Genomic DNA, 20,362 nt, shown 5'->3' on the forward strand with positions numbered 1-20,362 from the left:
CTCTCTCTGTCTTTGTGAGTCTCCTGTCCTCCGTGCATTTCCTTCCCTGAAGAAACTCTCAGTTCCTGCTTTCCTGTGGGATTCACTCCCACTCCCTTCTCCATTCTATAAACCAAAATGATCAGCAATGAAATAGTTAATGTTAACATTGACATGTCATCATTGGGCTTCAGAGCTGACACTGAGACAGGGGAGTTTACACCTCTACATTATTATGTAAAGCTGTTGGCAGCCTCAGGAAGACAGTACTCTATCAGCTATACTTGGTTCACATTTGGAAGCTCATCTTTGCAACCATGAGGGCTCTGCACAGTCTAAGTATGTCCTTTGACATAAATGTTTTAAGGAGGCAGGATCTGGCCGTTGGGCATATTTTGGACACCCCTACTGCAAGGGCTCCTTTTATGCACTCCTGTTGTTGCCCTGCTCATATCTGAGGCTATGCAAGTTTATTTACTGATATATAGCCTTACCTAACCACTACAGATTAGTGCCCCTTTCACAGGATCTGCTTAGTGTGCAAAAGATTCTCCAATAGGGTCCAGAGCACAAATATTCTTCCCTTTCTGAGCTGGATCGAATAGTCTCTGACAGGCTCCCCATCCTAGCAGAAGGACCCACCCTGTCCCCCACTTCTCTCTTCCCCGCCATCTCCAGGACATTCAAGCATCTCACAGAACATGTAATCAGAAAGAACCTCTAAAGAAAGGAAGAGAAGAGAATATCAACCCAGTGCTCTCCGGATCTTTCCCCAAAAATTTGCTTCTGTCATTTGCTGCACAGGTTGTCAAAATGGCCAGATCAAGGAAAGGCCTGTTGGAGAACTAGTTTTAAATGTTTCAAGTGATGGGGCTTGAAAAACAAGATACAAGTACTTTGCGCACACAGTAGCAGCAACAATATGCTTCTCTGATTGCCGAGAGAATCCTTTTTTGTCTTGGGAAGACTCAGTGTATTTGAAGCACAGAATTCTGTTAGTATCCTCACATTATCACATTGCTCTAAACTAGAGCCCACTGAATTCCTTACCTGATAGCGTGTTGGCTGATTGAGAATGCTGTTAAAACTGTGCGATTCGAAAACCCTTGAGTTAGACTGAGTGACAAGGTTTAACTAGGAAACAATAAAGCCAAATTAGAACATATTCTATGGAATTCACAGGTACTATAACCCAGCTTCATCTTTTTTCCATATGACATAACAGAGGAATATGGCAATAGCGCATCATTTCAGAATATTGTTTTCAGAAAACATTGAAAATAATTTGGGCCCAAACTCAGCAAAGCACCTAAGCATGAGTTTAATTTCAAGTATGTGCTTAAGGCCATCCCTATTCAGCAAAGCACTTAAGCATATACTTCAAAAATGTGCCCAAGTCTCATTGAAGTCAAAGCATGGACTTATGTGTTTTGCTGAATCATGGCCTTGAGGAATAATAATAATAATATATTTGAAAAACAGTTCACCATCAAGTTATTAGTGCAGCAATAAACTATTGTAATAGCTATCAGAGTCCAAATACTTAGAGTTTTATAGCTCTGGAGTAGAAAGAGAAGGGAGAAAGAGCTGTGAAAAGACGGTCTTGTCACTAAACCATAAGGTTGGGGATTAGAAGATCTGAGGCCTCATTTACAGCAGTGGGAATTAGGAGTTACAGCGGTGAAAAACTTGTGGAAGTGCGAGGAAAATCAGCTTCTTGGGATCTATTACTGGCTCTGCCACGAACTTCTTGGGTGACCATTTAAAGTCATTTAAAAGTGACCGCTAAAAAAATATAGATACAGATAGATACACACACTCTCTATTTCATTTCTCTGTGATGTATAAAGAAAGCCTGAGTGGTTTTATCATAACAGAAACAATTCTGCTTAATTTTTTTTTTACATTATACTTTCAGGTTTTACCTATCTTGAGAGACTTTCTGGAGACCGGAGTACTAGTGAAATGAGGACATTACAAGAGACCACAGAGTGAAAGCCCAGTAATTAGGTGGGGAAAGGTTTTTTAGCTAAACTGTTTCAAACTACTTTGGGGATATGTGTGGGGTTTTATTTGTTTATTTATTTACACACACATTTAACTCAGTGCCCAAATAATATAAAGGTAAAGAAATGTCTTTGTTAAAGATTCAACACTCCTAACAGTTCATAACAAACAGAAGTTTTAGGATGTCCTTCAGCAAAAAGCAAAGACCAGACTTGCCATTTCCAATATTTTATAAAGTAAAAAGCAACCAAAATAGATGACTTTTTTTGAAAAAAAAAATGCTTTCAATCCTTCTGTATATATGGTAAACCATCAAAAAAGGCCATGACCCTAATTCATAAAAAAAATCCTTTGAAGGTCACTTTTAACCTCTCTGTGCCCCAGTGCAAAATGGAAACAATAGTTATCTACCTCACAGGAGTGTTGCAAGACTGAATTTATTACTATTTGTGAAGAACATTCAGATGCTATGAGTGTGGGATAATTGAGCCTTTGTTAGGGAAGTGCTAGATATTATTATACCACAAAGGCACAATTATCCTGCATCCCTGTCAGAAACATAGCTTTTGGCAGTGAAGAAGTTTGGGAAATGGTGTTCTAAATAGCTGGCTAAACTTGCCCCTTCACCTATTCTGGTGATGAAAGGAAAAGTTAGCTTTCCAGATCTTCTAGTCTTTTACCCTTAAAATACATGAAAGTGCACCAGTGGCATCTTTCTGGATAAGGCTGAAGACTTCTTTGTTTATTATTTAGGGCATTTCTTGTGGGATTTATTTTTGTTGTTTGGTAGTTGGCTAGGATTGATGTTTTTGTTGGGTTATTTATGCTTTCAATTATATTTGGTAAAGGGACCTTGCTGCCCTGCAAAAATGTATCATTTTACTTCGCTTTTGTGCTGTGCTTAAAAGGCATCTGGTTACAGCACTTTAAAAATAAAATGCTTGATTAATTATGGTACTATCCTTCACAAGTACAAACTATCCCCTAAGATTTAAAGGAAATCTTAGCAAAGAGCTAGGAGGCAAACAAACACATTTATCCAATGCAATGAAAATTTTTTAAGACCTACCCTAGATTTGGAGTTACTCATCCCTATTTCAGTATCTTTCTGCAGCCTTCTCCTCCTGCATTTAGCAAAGCTGATCATCCTCATGATGAAATAGAAAAAAGACTTGGGGCTTGGTACAAGACTGAATGGTGGAGGTAACGTTTTTCCATCATCGAAGTAAGATAACCAGAGCTTAGAGCGAGCAAACTTCCACTCCACATCACTGTCATCCTGCATTAGAAACAAAAAGACATGTCTACTTTGTTTTACTTAACTTTAGGTTTCATATAATTCAAGACTCTTTCAAAAGGAGTTTACCTTAAATAACTTCTCTTTTTGTTTTATACAGAAATGTGATGAACTTGTTAGGGTGACTGATTCCCAGTAGTTCAACTGAAATGTAGCTGCGTTATCAAGTCTATTTTAACTTAATTCCTGCTGTGTCTGTTTACATGGGCTCTTTCTGGTCATAGTTAGTTGAAGCATGCAAACAGTTTTAAAAAGTGTTATATCTGCAACGAGTGAAAACTGAACTATTAAGGTCCTGCTATTAAAAGAGAAAGTTATTTAATAAAAGCAAGTATCTTCTTCCTTAAATTTAATGCTGAAATGTGGTGCCGTGCAAGTGAGGAAATAATAGTGTTGCCTTTTGGGCAGGCATAGAGTGAGCAGTTAACGTGCAAGCCTTTCCACACAGCCTTGTCTATGAACATTAATTCTGACCTGCTTTTGATGGGTAATCCAGTATCAGTTTTTTTATTAAAAAGAAAAGGAGTACTTGTGGCACCTTAGAGACTAACCAATTTATTAGAGCATAAGCTTTCGTGAGCTACAGCTCACTTGCTTATGCTCTAATAAATTGGTTAGTCTCTAAGGTGCCACAAGTACTCCTTTTCTTTTTGCGAATACAGACTAACATGGCTGTTACTCTGAAACCAGTTTTTTTATTGGCATCCATGGGAAGGAATAAGCAGACAGGTTTTGTGCCCAGACTGGTAAAATCTCATGGCAGTTTTGCAAGCCTGACCTAACTGAAATTTGAAGACTTTCTCCAAAGATGAAAAAATAGTTTATTTGTTTCCAGATTAAATTTAATCCTAAGGAATATAAAGTATTTTCAACATGTATTGGAAATGCACATGCAAAACATGTTTTGATTTTTCTCCTTTGATTTTAAATTTTTAAGTCAATTTATTACTCATCAAAAAATGCCAAAATTATAGCCCTGGATACTGCAGCCCTGCATTTACCCACAGAATAGGTACAGAAGAGGGCAAGTTTTCCTATTATATCCTGCCAAGGTGAACTGCAGGGACCTCTAAACTAGTTGTGATGGCATAGTTTGGTCCCCATGGCAGTACATTTGGCCTGTCTGCTGAGATTGCCAGCCAGAGTGTCATTTCCAGTCATGATAGTGGTTTGCATAATTTGGGCTCTTGTCTAGAAAGGGTTGACTGAGATCATCAATTCCATTAAATATAGGTCACTCAACAGCCAGCAGTTGCTAACACCTCTCATGATCTGGGCCATATATATGTGAGTAGAGAGCAGAGAATAGATCCTAAAGTTTGTGATGTTTCAATCACATTTTGTACAGAGTAAATCATCTTAGAATTTCCCAAGAAAATGATTTGCATGTAATTTTTACGTACTTTCTGATATCACAAAAGCAAGCTGAAATTCTGCTAAAACTGTTTTTGTAAGGCCACAGATTGATTGGCATCATAAATATACTTTTGTCTTTGTAAGCAATCTGGATTTGACTTTTAAAACCAGTAGTCTTCACCAGTTTGGGTGTGTCTTTCTTTCCTTCCTTTTATTGCACAGTATTTGAATGGTAAGCACCTAAATTGAATTAATTAAATTCTGAAATGAAGTTATTGCTGTCCCAGTGAACCCCAAATAAAGCACCTCTCTTACAGATGAAATAGCTATTCATAATTTTGAGAACTCATCCTAAACTGCAGGCATTAAAAATCTCCCACTCTGCAGGTGTGCGTGAGTGCAGCCATGAAGTTTTCAGGGCACATGGCAATGTGAAGCTAAGATTAGAATCAAGTTTTAAATATTGTACTGAAAGCAGAAAAAGGATACTTACACTTCAGACTGAATAATTAAGCTTGAAACAGCTGTTAAATGTGATTTAGTCATCAGAACACTCTCACACAAAAATCTTTGCTTATGTCTATGCACTAGCACAGTGCGTAAACCTAAGAAAGTGTATGTATTAATGAAGCTGAAGTATCTAACACATCTATGTTTAGTTAAAAGGTTTGAGGAAAATGGACTAGCGAGCCAATTATCTTTATGGACTACAGTAAAAGCCATTTAACCAGCAGTGAGGGCCTGTCCACCCAGTAAAATGTACTGTGTTCAGGAAAAGGTGTTATGAAATGTTTAAAAAGTAAGAATTAGGGAATCAACTAGCCCTGTGCTAAAATTGTCTGCTCAATAGCTTTGATGTCTATTGTATCCCATCCTTCATTTGAAAGTTTGTTTAAGTTGTAAGTTTTTTGGGACAGACCATTACTGATTATACAGTGCTTACCATACTCTCATGTCTGTATAAAGGCAATGAGCTATACTATCTGTCCAGATCCTGGGAGGTCCCAAACAGCTTGGCTGATTTACCAGGGAGAGCCAAACCCTCAACCCAGTTTTTCTGCCATGTCTTCAGGGCAGAGAACCAGATTGGCAGGTATTAAATGGCTGTAGAACAAATGCAGTAGGGGATCATTAAGCTACAGTACTCAGCTGCCAACCATAGAAAGAAGGAATAGGGGGATTCTGATTGGAATTGCATTCACACTTGCACTGTCACTGGGACTGCTTCCATCCAGAAAAGGATTGAAATTTTTGTTTGAATTCTTGTTTGGACTCTGGGTTTTTACTGGGCTATATCATTGTGTAGAAATATGTTTATAACACAATTTGATTCTATTTACAGATTTAAACTACATGGTGACATGGTAAAGCACAACTGTCTAGACAGGCCCTTAAACATGGTTCTGGCTACCAAATTCCTGTCTGTGTGCACCAGACCAAACTGTTTTGGAATAAAAAAAAAAAGGTTTGGCCTTTCAATGCTGGTAACCAAATCCTCAGATCCTCCTTTGTTTGTTCCCCAGATCCTCCTCCTTCCCTTTTTTAAAGATGGGCACTCCATTAGCCTTTTCCCAGTCATCTGGGACCTCCCCTGATCGCCAGGAGTTTTCAAAGATAATGGCCAATGGCTCTGCAATCATATCCGCAGTGCATCCGGCCCCATGGACTTGTGCTCGTCCAGCTTTTCTAAATAGTCCTGAAACACTTCTTTCTCCATAGATGGCTGGTCACCTCCTCCCCATACTGTGCTGCCCAGTGCAGTAGTCTGGGAGCTGACCTTGTTCATGAAGACAGAGGCAAAAAAAGCATTGTGTAAATTAGCTTTTTCCACATCCTCTGTCACTAGGTTGCCTCCCCCATTCAGTAAGGGGCCCACACTTTCCTTGACCTTCTTCTTGTTGCTAACATACCTGAAGAAACCCTTCTTGTTACTCTTAACATCCCTTGCTAGCTGCAACTCCAAGTGTGATTTGGCCTTCCTGATTTCACTCCTGCATGCCTGAGCAATAGTTTTATACTCATGAAATAAGCCATTATCTCCTAGCACAGTGTTTTCTTGTGAGTTTCTTTAACTGGGGTAGTCCCTTTACTGATACTTATTTCCATCAGAATGTGCCCATTAAGAGGATTCTAGTGTCCTTTTAAAACATAACAAAAGGGAGAGATACCTTAGAGAGAGAGACCTTACCTCAATTTCTTGGTACGAACTGTTGATCATGGCAATCAGCATGTTGAGCAGAACTACGACCATTGTAACATTGTATATGCCATACAAAACATAGCCAATATTCTCTATGAATTTATGATCATATTTGAGGACAACTGAAGTTACTTCAGATAAACCAAATATTGACCAAAACAAGGTCTTGAAACTTTCTTCAACTCTGTATGAAAGAATCGAGAGGAATGTTACTAATTATATAAATAAATACACAGTTCTTATGACAACTGTAGTAAATAACCTCAAATTTTTGTCTGCGATTTGGATTTTAAAGTTTTGTAAGGGATTTTAGTGTAGATGTTTAATCAAAACAACAAATACAAAAAATCTTTTTCACAGAATGTTTCGTTTCTTCCCATCTTGATTTGACTATACTGGGAGCAGAGGGCACTCAACACTTCACAAACTCAGGCTATGTCTACACAACAGAGATGATATCAGCACTGCTATGTCAGCACAGCTCTGCCAGCACAGTCACACCAGCATAGTCCTTAGAGCAGACACAGCCTACACCAACAGAATGAGTTTCTCTGTCAGTGTAAAAATGCCACCTCCCCAAATGACATTAGCTACATAGACGAAAGCACTTTTTGGTCGACATAGCTGCATCTCCACCGGCGGTTTCGTTGCCATAACTATGTTGGTCAGGGGTGGGGTTTTTTCACATATAGCTATGCTGATATAACATTTCAAACCTCAGGCCCCTAGCGGTTAATGACTAAAATTTTGTATTTCCTTTTGCTTCAACACAACTTCAGACTTACGTTGTAAAAGCAGAGTTTACTTTAGCTCCAAGGTAGTAGGAGTAGAGTATGAACATCCCAATCATAAATGCAAAAAATACCATAATAAAAAGGACCATAAACTTGAAAATGTCCTTTACAGTCCTTCCAAGGGAAATCTGCAAGGGCCCAAAGCTCTCATTTGCAGGCAGGATATATGCAATCCGAGAGAAGCTAAGCACAACAGCTATTGCATAGAGACCTTCAGATATTATCTGTGGATCAGATGGGAGCCATTTGTCTCTGGCTGGAAGACATGAAATAAAGGGGTAAATAATTGAGTTTCTTACTTATCACCATGTTTAGAAAAATATAGCTATAGATTGGGAATTGTCATGCACATATCTGTATCTAGTAAGGACAAACATTTGTGGAGTCTAGTAGTTGATGTTGTATTACAATTAGTTTTTAAGTTATAAGTGAAGAATTTGAAATGTGTACTTTTTCAGTGGAAGTTATAATGTAAAGAGACATGAGGATCTCTTCTAATTGTGTGTATTTACCTCTCTATTGGTAGTTAAGCATGAAAATTAATATGAGGATATACCCCACCACAGTATGAATTTTTTATATTAGATATAACATTTATAGATTCTATAATAATTAAAATCACTACTAACATTTGCATGTTTCTGTATGGGATAAAATTTTCCCAAATAAAATTAAAACATAGTAGTATTCTTATATGCACCCTAATCTTTATTTCTCTTTTTTATTATTTAATTTGTTTAGGTATCTATAACAGCTACACAGGACCACTAATCATTGTTCAATCTTTCCTGAGTTTGGACTCTATGTCCCAGTCCATTTTTGTTTAACAACAATAATTATTTTTTATTTATATTGTATCAATGACTAAAGACCGCTGCTTTAATAAGATATAACCACACATATGTTCTGTAAAAAAATTATTTTGTAGGTTAAAAATAATAAAATATCCATAAAAGAGTAACAATGACATCATAAATAAGGATAGTAAAATAAATATTTAATACAAAAACTTTTTTAGAGAAAAATTAACAGTGAATTATGTGGAAATAAATACAATATTAGCTTTTTTCCCCAGTAACATATGTTAATATCATGTCTATATCATCAAAGGTAGTGGGGTGTTTTTTGGTTGTTTGTTTTGTTTTTTAATTAAAGCAATGGAATGGCTAATAATTTATTAGGAGTTATCATGTGCATGATTGAATCAGCAGCAGTGTACGAAAATGGTGGGTGGGGGAGGTGTTTTGGGTTTTTTTATGGAAAGCCAGCAGTGTTGGCTGAGGAACAAATTTCGTTTATTGAGTGCAACAGGCTCTTTAGGTTTTTGTTACAATTTTCTCACCAAAAAAAAACAAGAGAGAGGAGTCTCCCCCTTTCACCCATCAGCCCAGTTCAAATCCCCACTCTTCCTGATTCAGAGCAAGGATGTGAACTCGAGTCTCCCAGGTGAGGGCCCTAGCTACTGGGCTAAGGTAGCCTTGGAAGGATTAGCCAGGGTTGTTCCTGGGGGAGGTTCAGGGTCTGGGACAAATCAGCCATCAACAGCTTGGGGGCCCCACAATGCATTGGTGGCTGGGCTGGAACTGGCGTGGTGCTGGGCAGCCTGCTGCTGCTGGCAGTTGCCGGCACCAACTATGGGGCTATTGTTGGCCATAGCGCCATGGTGGCTCAGGGCTCTGGCTGGGGTGGGGGACTCGCTGCACCGAAACGTGGGCAGCCAAGCTGGGCGCTGTCTCCCCCAAGACTGTGGGTGTGGGGCGGCAGCTGGGACCCCGGGCATGCGGGGCAGCAGCCAGGAGCCCAGGGGTGCTGCAGCACCCTCCGCACCCCTAGTTTCCACACCTATGTCTTCCAGGACCGACCACGCCGGCCAATCGCACTGGCCCGTGGGGCCCCCCAAAAGGCAGGGCCAAGAGCAGTTGCCTCAATTTGCCCTACCAAGGGAGGGCTCTGGGATTAGATGGTTGTTGGTAAACACAGATGTCACCATACACATGCAAACGGACAAAAAAATATTTCCATCAATAATAATCAAAATTAACAAATTGGCAAGAAAGAAAAATGCTTGAGAATTTAAAGTCAAAATCCAATAATTTAGACTTGTGAATTAGGCTTGTTACAAATGGACAAGTGAATGAGCAGTAAAAACAGATATGATATGTTGATTTAAAGATATTTACGTTGTATAATTTGACATCCGATGTTGACAATTTGTGTTTTAATGGTTTATAAAGCTTTAACTCTTTGAATTGCAACATCTACTGTCAATAAACATTTGTCTGACCCTCTCATAATTTCATGCAACTGTGAAATTTTAAATAGATCAAAGTCTAAAAAAATTCTAAAAAATAAACAGCAATATTATCCATCAAAATTATAAAACATAGGAAGTGGAACAGCTTTGACAGGAGAGACTGGAGAAACCCACTTGAAAAAATACCCTATGCCCCAACACTCAGCTGGGAGACCTGGGTTCAAATCCTTCTCTGTGTCAGGCAGACTGGGGGTTTTAACTTGTGCCTGACGTCCCACGTGAGTGCTCCAACCACTGGATATAAAAGAGGGTGGCGCTATATCCTCAGCTGTGTTTTGTGTGGGCCCAAACCAGAAGGCGGCCTCTAAGCAATCCTACCTGATCAGGCTCCACAGGAGAGTTAGGTGAGGGAAAGCTTGGTCTGAGCATCCCACTAGGGCTTAGGCACTGAGCTGCTCAGCAGTGTTGGGACTTAGGCAGTTTTGTGCATGCCCACCAACAGAAATATAGGCACCTACAGGGTTAGCTGGCAGCTGAGCAGGGGGTTTTGAGGATCTAAATTTTGGACTTAGGCACCTAAAGTGGCAGTAAGGCACCTAAATCCCTTGTTGAATCTAGCCCTTGGGGTCAAATTCAGCTCTGGCATAAGCAACTGCATGGACTTCATGGTTATGCCCAGTTAAACCTGAGCTGAATTTAGCCCTATTTTGTTTAGTATTAGTATGTCAATACGTTATTTGTTAAACTGATGGTCACAACAAATACTGTTTAAAAAGCATAAAAAATAAAAACAAATGGGTAGAAACCTTAAGGTAAATATTGTGAAATCAAATAGTTGTAAAGGGTTTCCATGCCTAACAATCCTAACACTGTCCCTTTAAATGAGTGCCCACTAGTTTACTATTTGAAAGTAACATTCAAACTCACCATAAGTGAAATACTCTATTTCGGGTGGAAGTGTGACTACGGAGAGGTCACTCTCCTCAATGTAGCTGTCCACATATTGCTGTGCTTTGGTGGCCTGCAGAAATGCTAGGAGCCTGGCTGTGAAAGCAGCCATGAAAATGGACAACATCCCAAAATCCAGAACATTCCACAGCTGCAAAATATATTCCCTGGGTCCTTCTAGCCAGAGCTCTTTGCATTCTGACCACATCATACCTGCAACAAGAAAGGAATAGAGCCAGTTTAGTCACAACTGAGAATCATTTAACTTTCCTTCCGATAAAATCAGGATTCACCAGGAAGGCACTGAAGTACACATTTTCAGTATTACAGGGTTGCTACCTATATCAACTTTCCTGGGGCTGTCTTTTGGGCTAAAGCTCAGTCATCATACATTGGGGCCGCTACGTTGTAATATAATGACTTCACAGCACAAACATCATGACCGCTCAATGTAATGTTTTTGTTGCAGAAGGTTATCTTTTAAAGGTGGAAGGTTGACCCTTCCAGCGCTCCTCTCCCATTTCACTCATCCATATACTCCTACATAACATGCATAAAATCTCAAACAGGCTGGCAGATGATCAGGCAATGAAAAAAATGTCTAGTAACAAAAACTGACTCATTAGCCCTTTGACACTGAAAGAAGCTGTGATTTCCTCCAGTGCTAAATAAATACTAATTAGCTAATGCATTAACGTCAAGCCATGGAAACACCAGACCTTCTGGCATATACAACGACAGAGGCTTTGTGATCTTGTTTAAAATAACCAGTTTATGTTATTACACTACTGTATCAGTGATATTACACCAACACTATTACATTCTGAAAGCTATGATATTATTGATATGATATCAATGATATTACACCAAACCTGGGTTTCTGCCACAAATGCCAGGATTTCTGAACATTGTGGTATCATTATGAGTCATTAAGTTTTCCATTTATTACATAGTGGTACAATCTTCATCCTCTGAAGAACACAGCTGGTCATTTTACTCTTGCAAATATGTGGAAAATTCCTCATTTTACAATGTTAAATAAAATTGTTCATTACACGAACATAAGAAGATGTTAGTGATGTTTACTTAACTGAGATAGCTCTTACTGAAAGTAGAAGAAACTAGAAACATGCCTTTCCTACCCATGGCACTTTTGTACACCAGGGGCTGCAAGAGGGGGGCAGTGAGGATCTGCTTATGCCAATTGTTGGCTGCTGGAAGTTTTCCTCTGGGAGCCAATGTAGCCCCTGAATACCACTGGAGCCATATACACGGCTGCAGTGGGGGGGGGGTCAGCATTTGGGCCTCGTTTTTTTCTTTTAGAATGTCTATCTACACAGTACAGCTGTCATGGAATTGGAGTGAAGCAGCAATATTCTTTACTTACCAAGCACCCACACCATGATCAGCATCTCTGTCCAAGTGAACTGGGTAGTTTTCACCCTAAAGATCTGTTTAGGGTAATCAGTAACAGTGACGTTTGGGAGGGTTGTGATGCCTTCAAATCTGTCTGAGGCATTGAACACCAGTAGGCCCAAGAAAATAATGAAGGATGCTGCATGTGCCACAAATTTCATAAATGGGCTGCGGAGAATTTTTCCAAGCTGTGAAAGCAAAACAAAACCAGTCCCTCATTTTTAAAAAAGATACAGCATTTCCCTTGCATCACACAGCTCAGAAGCATAAAGAGGCACTTACAGATAATGATAGGCTGGAATTAAAGAACCCACTGCTGCTTAGATATACCCTTTAAGTGCACTGAACAGTCATGCAATGGTATCATTCCTGACAGCAGTCTCAAGAAGGCAACCCATACAGGAATGATGTCCTGTCAATCAGCATTTTTGATGTTCCATATTCACATAGAAGACAAGTTGCAGAATAATCCTCTCGGGAATTACATCCACACCATATGAGTATTCACCACTGTTCAGAGAGGACCTGATCTAATGCCCATGGAAGTCAATGCAGAGGTGGATCAGGCCCAGGGAGAAGTGGATAACATAATATCTTCTCTACCAATGCGGGAGATACCCAAAGTTTTCAGGGCATTATTAGCTTACCTATGATAATTAGCTGTATTGAATTCAGCAAATCAGAACATCAAAGCAGTATTTATACGATGCCTGAGGAAAAGCAGACTCTTCTCTGGATGATGTATTCAGAGCATAAAATATCCCCCAGATCAAGACTTTGTAAATGCTTTTTAAAAAACTAATTGGAAAAATTTACACAGCAACAAAGTAAGAAAAACGAGTTCAGAAACATTAACATGTTTAAATGAATTCATTTGGATTAAAAGAGCACACTGTGGGCTAGAGAGTGGCTGTATCAAATGTTGCTGCATTTAGGGTGGGTGGAGGTGCATTACAACAGTGGCAGTGGCCAGCAGCAGTCTTTCTGCAGAAGACAGAGGAAGCAACATGCTTCAGGGAAGCTGAAGGGAAAGCACTCTGGAGCTGTATTTGCTACCCCCTGTACAATGAGGGAGCATGTGATCCAATTTGCAATAACCCGGGGCCACAAGCCAGTAGGGTAAGGGGCAGAGCCATAGCTCACCTTTTCTGAGGAGGGTTCTACTGCCAATATCTGTGGGGGGGGTGTTCTTGTACCTCTGTTGATGCTGTGACTCCCCAGTTTACGCACTCAATGAGTGCCAGTGACAGGGTTCTTGAGGGATGGGCATTCTTTCCCCCTGACCTCCTGTAAGGCACCCACAGAAGAGCAATCAAATTCTGGCCCAAAGACTTCTGGGTAACTATGGACCAGTGTGTCATTTAGATGTTGGCCTAAATTGGAGACTGTGCAGAGATGCAACAGCCCCACACCATTGGGAAATCCAGGAGGGACTGCATCTTAGGAAATACGGTTTCTACCAGTTTCCTCTCCCAGCTTCCTTCCAACCCCTTTTGAAGTGAATAGCACCCTTTGGGATATATACACAGAGCAGTCTCTGAAGACCCCTGCAGATAAGGACTACTGTTACCCCTGTCCTCTCATGAGATATTGCAAGGTTAGTGGTGGTCAGAACTTCTTGTCTCAACTCCTGCACAGTCTCTCAAAGGTGCAGGAATTATCTGGCTCCCCAAATATAGCAAGGGAGTAATACTAGGTTAGTTTAAACATATCAGTTGTATTCAGAGATTCCAAGGCCAGAAAGGACCATTGTGATCATTTGCTCTAACCCCTTGTATAACACAGGCCACAAAACTCTGCAAAATAATTCCTAGAGCATAGATTTTAGAAAAACATCTAATCTTAATTTTAAAATTTTAAAATTGCAGTGATGGAGAATCTACCATGATCCTTGGTAAATTGTTCCAATGGTTAATTACCCTCACTGTTAAAAATTTACACCTTATTTCCAGCCTGACTTTGACTTCAACTTCCAGCCACTGGATTGTGTTTTACCCTTCTCTGATAGATTAAATAATCCATTATCAAATATTTGTTCCTCATATAGGTCATATAGACTGTAATCAAGTCCCCCCTCAACCTTCTTTTTCTTAAGATAAACAGATTGAGCTCCTCGAGTCTGCCACTGTAAGGCATGTTTTCTAATCCTTTAATGATTCTCTTGTGGCTCTTCTCTGAACCCTCTCCAATTTATCAATAACATTCCTGAACTGCGGACACCAGAACCGGACACAGTATTCCAGCAGCAATCACACCAGTGCCAAATACAGAGAAAAAATAACCTGTCTACTCCTACTTGAGATTCCCGTTTATGCATTCAAGGATCACATTAACTTTTTTGGCCACACCGTTGTACTGGGAGCTCATGTTCAGTGGAGTATTCACCAGAATCCTCAAATCCTTTTCAGTCATTGCTTCCTAGAATAGAGTTCCACATCCTGTAAGTATGACCTACAGTCTTTGTTCCCAAATGTATATATTTACATTTCATAGGATCATAGAATCATAGAATATCAGGGTTGGAAGGGACCTCAGGAGGTCATCTAGTCCAACCCCCTGCTCAAAGCAGGACCAATCCCCAATTAAATCATCCCAGCCAGGGCTTTGTCAAGCCTGACCTTAAAAACTTCTAAGGAAGGAGATTCTACCACCTCCCTAGGTAACGCATTCCAGTGTTTCATCACCTTCCTAGTGAAAAAGTTTTTCCTAATATCCAACCTAAACCTCCCCCACTGCAACTTGAGACCATTACTCCTTGTCCTGTCCTACCACTGAGAATAGTCTAGAACCATCCTCTCTGGAACCATCTCTCAGGTAGTTGAAAGCAGCTATCAAATCCCCCCTCATTCTTCTCTTCTGCAGACTAAACAATCCCAGTTCCCTCAGCCTCTCCTCATAAGTCATGTGTCCCAGACCCCTCATCATTTTTGTTGCCCTTTGCTGGACTCTCTCCAATTTATCCACATCCTTCTTGTAGTGTGGGGCCCAAAACTGGACACAGTACTCCAGATGAGGTCTCACCAATGTCGAATAGAGGGGGACGATCACGTCCCTCGATCTGCTCGCTATGCCCCTACTTATACATCCCAAAATGCCATTGGCCTTCTTGGCAACAAGGGCACACTGCTGACTCATATCCAGCTTCTCGTCTACTGTCACCCCTAGGTCCTTTTCCACAGAACTGCTGCCTAGCCATTCGGTCCCTAGTGTGTAGCTGTGCACTGGGTTCTTCTGTCCTAAGTGCAGGACCCTGCACTTATCCTTATTGAACCTCATCAGATTTCTTTTGGCCCAAACCTCCAATTTGTCTAGGTCCCTCTGTATCCTATCCCTCCCCTCCAGCGTATCTACCACTCCTCCCAGTTTAGTATCATCCGCAAATTTGCTGAGAGTTCAATCCACACCATCCTCCAGATCATTTATGAAGATATTGAACAAAACCGGCCCCAGGACCGACCCCTGGGGCACTCCACTTGACACCGGCTGCCAACTAGACATGGAGCCATTGATCACTACCCGTTGAGCCCGACAATCTAGCCAACTTTCTACCCACCTTATAGTGCATTCATCCAGCTCATACTTCTTTAACTTGCTGACAAGAATACAATCAAGAAACAATACATCCACTGCTTTCCCTTCATCCACAGAACCAGTAATCTCATCATAGAAGGCGATTAGATTAGTCAGGCATGACCTTCCCTTGGTGAATCCATGCTGACTGTTCCTGATCACTTTCCTCTCATGTAAGTGCTTCAGGATTGATTCTTTGAGGACCTGCTCCATGATTTTTCCGGGGACTGAGGTGAGGCTGACTGGCCTGTAGTTCCCAGGATCCTCCTTCTTCCCTTTTTTAAAGATTGGCACTACATTAGCCTTTTTCCAGTCATCTGGGACTTCCCCCGTTCGCCACGAGTTTTCAAAGATAATGGCCAATGGCTCTGCAATCACAGCCGCCAATTCCTTTAGCACTCTCGGATGCAACTCGTTCGGCCCCATGGACTTGTGCACGTCCAGCTTTTCTAAATAGTCCCTAACCACCTCTTTCTCCACAGAGGGCTGGCCATCTATTCCCCATGTTCTGATGCCCAGCGCAGCAGTCTGGGAGCTGACCTTGTTAGTGAAGACAGAGGCAAAAAAAGCATTGAGTACATTAGCTTTTTCCACATCCTCTGTCGCTAGGTTGCCTCCCTCATTCATTAAGGGGCCCACACTTTCCTTGGCTTTCTTCTTGTTGCCAACATACCTGAAGAAACCCTTCTTGTTACTCTTGACATCTCTCGCTAGCTGCAGCTCCAGGTGCGATTTGGCCCTCCTGATTTCATTCCTACATGCCCGAGCAATATTTTTATACTCTTCCCTGGTCATATGTCCAACCTTCCACTTCTTGTAAGCTTCTTTTTTATGTTTAAGATCTGCTAGGATTTCACCGTTAAGCCAAGCTGGTCGCCTGCCATATTTACTATTCTTTCCACACATCGGGATGGTTTGTCCCTGTAACCTCAACAGGGATTCCTTGAAATACAGCCAGCTCTCCTGGACTCCTTTCCCCTTCATGTTAGTCCCCCAGGGGATCCTACCCATCCGTTCCCTGACGGAGTTGAAGTCTGCTTTCCTGAAGTCCAGGGTCCATATCCTGCTGCTTACCTTTCTTCCCTGTGTCAGGATCCTGAACTCAACCAACTCATGGTCACTGCCTCCCAGATTCCCATCCACTTTTGCTTCCCCTACTAATTCTTCCCGGTTCGTGAGTAGCAGGTCAAGAAAAGCTCCCCCCCTAGTTGGCTCCTCTAGCACTTGCACCAGGAAATTGTCTCCTATGCTTTCCAAAAACTTCCTGGATTGTCTATGCACCGCTGTATTGCTCTCCCAGCAGATATCAGGAAAATTAAAGTCACCCATGAGAACCAGGGCGTGCGATCTAGTAGCTTCTGTGAGCTGCCGGAAGAAAGCCTCATCCACCTCATCCCCCTGGTCCAGTGGTCTATAGCAGACTCCCACCACTACATCACTCTTGTTGCTCACACTTCTAAACTTAATCCAGAGACACTCAGGTTTTTCTGCAGTTTCATACCGGAGCTCTGAGCAATCATACTGCTCCCTTACATACAGTGCTACTCCACCACCTTTTCTGCCCTGCCTGTCCTTCCTGAACAGTTTATAACCATCCATGACAGTACTCCAGTCATGTGAGTTATCCCACCAAGTCTCTGTTATTCCAATCACGTCATAATTCCCTGACATCACCAGGACCTCCAGTTCTCCCTGCTTGTTTCCAAGGCTTTGTGCATTCGTATATAAGCACTTGAATTTAACCACATTAAAATGCATTTGTCCTTACACCTAGGTTACCAAGTGATACAAATCACTCTATATCAGTGACCTTTCTTCATTATTTACCACTTCATTATTTACCACAAGTTTGTCATTTGCAGACTTGATCAGTGATGATTTTATGTTTTCTTCTGGGTCATTGATAAAAATGTTGAATAGTATAGAGCAAAGAACGGTATTAATTATGACATGAGACAAAATATTATGTGAGATTTTAAAACCTCATCCGAAGTTCTGCATTAACAGCAATATCCTTTCACACGAAAGCCAGTGAATTTAGTGAGTGAGGAGTCTAAAGTAGTTTCCCTATCTCAGGGTTTTCCTGGACCTGAAGTCAGGGGTCAGATTCAGTGAGCTGAGCAGTAAAGTATGCACTATATTGACATTCACTAGTTATACAAAGGACTTTAATAGCCCCTGTTTACCTGACCTTTATAAAGCATTTTTAAATCACAGTATTGAGCAGTTGATCTGTACTTCCAATATTTTGATTTCACATGAGCATTCAAAAAGAGCCAAGTGTGTCTGGCAGTGGGAATTAAAGCTCATGGAGAAATGTCATTTTTTCCATATCAGACATTAAAAAAACACCTGATCATGAGTTTACATGACATCAGTCTACCATGCAGCTATAATGGGTACCTTTACAAGAGCTCGTCAAGGAAAGTGACATTTCAGAAGATAATCTGAGTAACAATTATGCTATTTCATAAAGATTAATCTTTAAAATAAACAAATGACCAGGGAAAGAAAACATCAGATTCCTTTTAAAAATGTATGGAGTGTGCAGACTCTTATCACCTCTTAAAGGTGAACTGCAAAGCAAAATATAAACTCAAGTGGAACACAGATTTCTGTGCTGGATACCCCCTCTGAATGAGCTTGTGGGGTAGGGCCAGGAAGACATTCAGCACAGAAGTAAGTTCTAAGTAAACTTTTAAAAAAACTTCTCTCTGTGAAAATCCTCTTTTGTTCTTCCTGGTTTACTGAAGATATATCAGAATGCATCATTTGGTTGACATCACACATATCATGGAATGAATGGATTTCAGTGAGACTGCTGGTATTTGTGTTATAACAACATCAGTGAACCTAGAAACATCAGATGATTTCACCAAGGGAAAATATAAATGTGAAATGATTTGTTAAAAATGTTGTTCTTGTCTGAATGCCCTCAAATTGTGGTTAGAAAACTGTCCTTCGTTAAGTTTTGCTTTGCAGTTCACCTTTATAAACAATCTGACCTAACAGTTTAGCAACAGCAAGTATGTCATTTAGAGCTCAGTCCTGTACCGCTGAAGTCAATAGGAGTTTTGCTATTGAATTATACAAGAGCAGAATCAGATCCCTAAGATGCCAACTGAGAGGAACTGATATAGAGCTTTTTGGGCCACTGTAGGAAGTGGTCATTAGCAAAAAGTACATTGTACTTGTACAAGTGCATAGCTGGTATCAAGGAGAGAATCTGACCCATAAATATTAAAACAAACATAAATATCATGGAGCTTATTACACATCTTAGTGCTTAAATACAATTTACGTGCACATAGAATAACATTTCCTCCTCATACTTGATCAGTCTTATCCCCTCTTTAAAATAACAGAATTTGGTTCAAGACTGAGATTTCTAAAAAATCTGAATAATCAGTTAAAATTCTGGTGATACAAAACTAGGAGTGGAAGATTACGTTTCAGATGACAGTAACTGAAAAGGAACATCTAGACCAGCACAAGGTGTTTAATATGTAATTTATAAAATATCTGTACCCTGCTACATGGTGCAATCCAGTAACCAATGGCAAGAAGTGGAAGGCCCAATGCAACAACCAGCACAACGAGACACTTGATAGCAATGGTCTGTTCCCGTAATCCTGACAGATTTTCATACCAGATAGTCAACAGCTGTTGCTGACAGTTTGGATGGGCCACAAACTGTCGATAAAAAGAAAGAAAATCAAGGTTCAATACGATTTATAATAAGAATTATATAAACATTACATGCAGGATCAGCAAATAAATAAATAACAAGTATTAATTTAGATCTTTAAAAGCATGTTGTTTTTGTCCTTTCCTAACATTTTGGTTAATTTATAAATAAACAAAAAAGAGAAGGAATAGAAACTGAAGTGCTGATGTGAATTAATGAGCCAAATTCTGCATTTGGATGCACAAGTGGGCAGCGCTCATTAAATTTAACAGAAGCCTCACATCTAAAACCAAGTTTGGCTCTACAGATTATGGGCTAGCTCCTTCAGGAGCTGAGTGCTCTCATGCATTTTCACAAATTGCTCAACCCTAGCAGACCAAAATTGTTCCAATCTATATGAAGTGTTTCTATGGATCCCAGAACTTTCATATCTGAAACTAACTCACCTGTAACCCTGCCCCCTGCCACTCCCACACACAAAGAATCTAATTTCTTTTTGAAAACCTAATTACTTTTTGAAAGCATTAAGCACCTCTTTCACCAACTATCCCATTTTAAGTTTAAAAGAAGAAATATAAAGAAGAAAGATTATAATATAAGGTTTGGAACATTCCTACTGAGCAGCAGAAGCTATATTGTAATGTGTATTGTAGTGGCACTGTATCGTTATATTAGTCTCAACAAGGCATTGTACCACTACTCATCTGACTTCTTGACCATATGGAAAGCAATCACAGAACATTTCTAACAAAACATCCCAATGGAATGGAATTCTGTGGAAAACAAACAAAAATTGCCACGATGTAATATGAGGAAATTCCATTTTGGGAATCTGTTGAAAATCCACTCTCCT

The 20,362-nt window shown here is 40.3% G+C and overlaps 1 protein-coding gene across 1 annotated transcript in view; it reads right to left on the reverse strand.

Annotated features, from left to right (window-relative positions):
* Positions 1–20,362, reverse strand: part of TRPC3 (transient receptor potential cation channel subfamily C member 3) — a 62,531-nt gene that overhangs the window by 8,374 nt on the left and 33,795 nt on the right. Inside the window, exons 4-10 of the mRNA XM_084627489.1 lie at positions 19,350–19,514; positions 12,223–12,439; positions 10,815–11,048; positions 7,625–7,889; positions 6,828–7,023; positions 3,056–3,265; positions 1,030–1,113 (exon numbers count right to left, since the gene is read on the reverse strand). Of these exons, the coding sequence (XP_084483615.1) occupies positions 1,030–1,113; positions 3,056–3,265; positions 6,828–7,023; positions 7,625–7,889; positions 10,815–11,048; positions 12,223–12,439; positions 19,350–19,514 (1,371 nt within the window). The remainder of the gene's footprint in view (positions 1–1,029; positions 1,114–3,055; positions 3,266–6,827; positions 7,024–7,624; positions 7,890–10,814; positions 11,049–12,222; positions 12,440–19,349; positions 19,515–20,362) is intronic.

Source organism: Lepidochelys olivacea, assembly GCF_965140295.1.
Source record: "Lepidochelys olivacea isolate rLepOli2 genome assembly, chromosome: 4".
NCBI lineage: Eukaryota > Metazoa > Chordata > Testudines > Cheloniidae > Lepidochelys > Lepidochelys olivacea.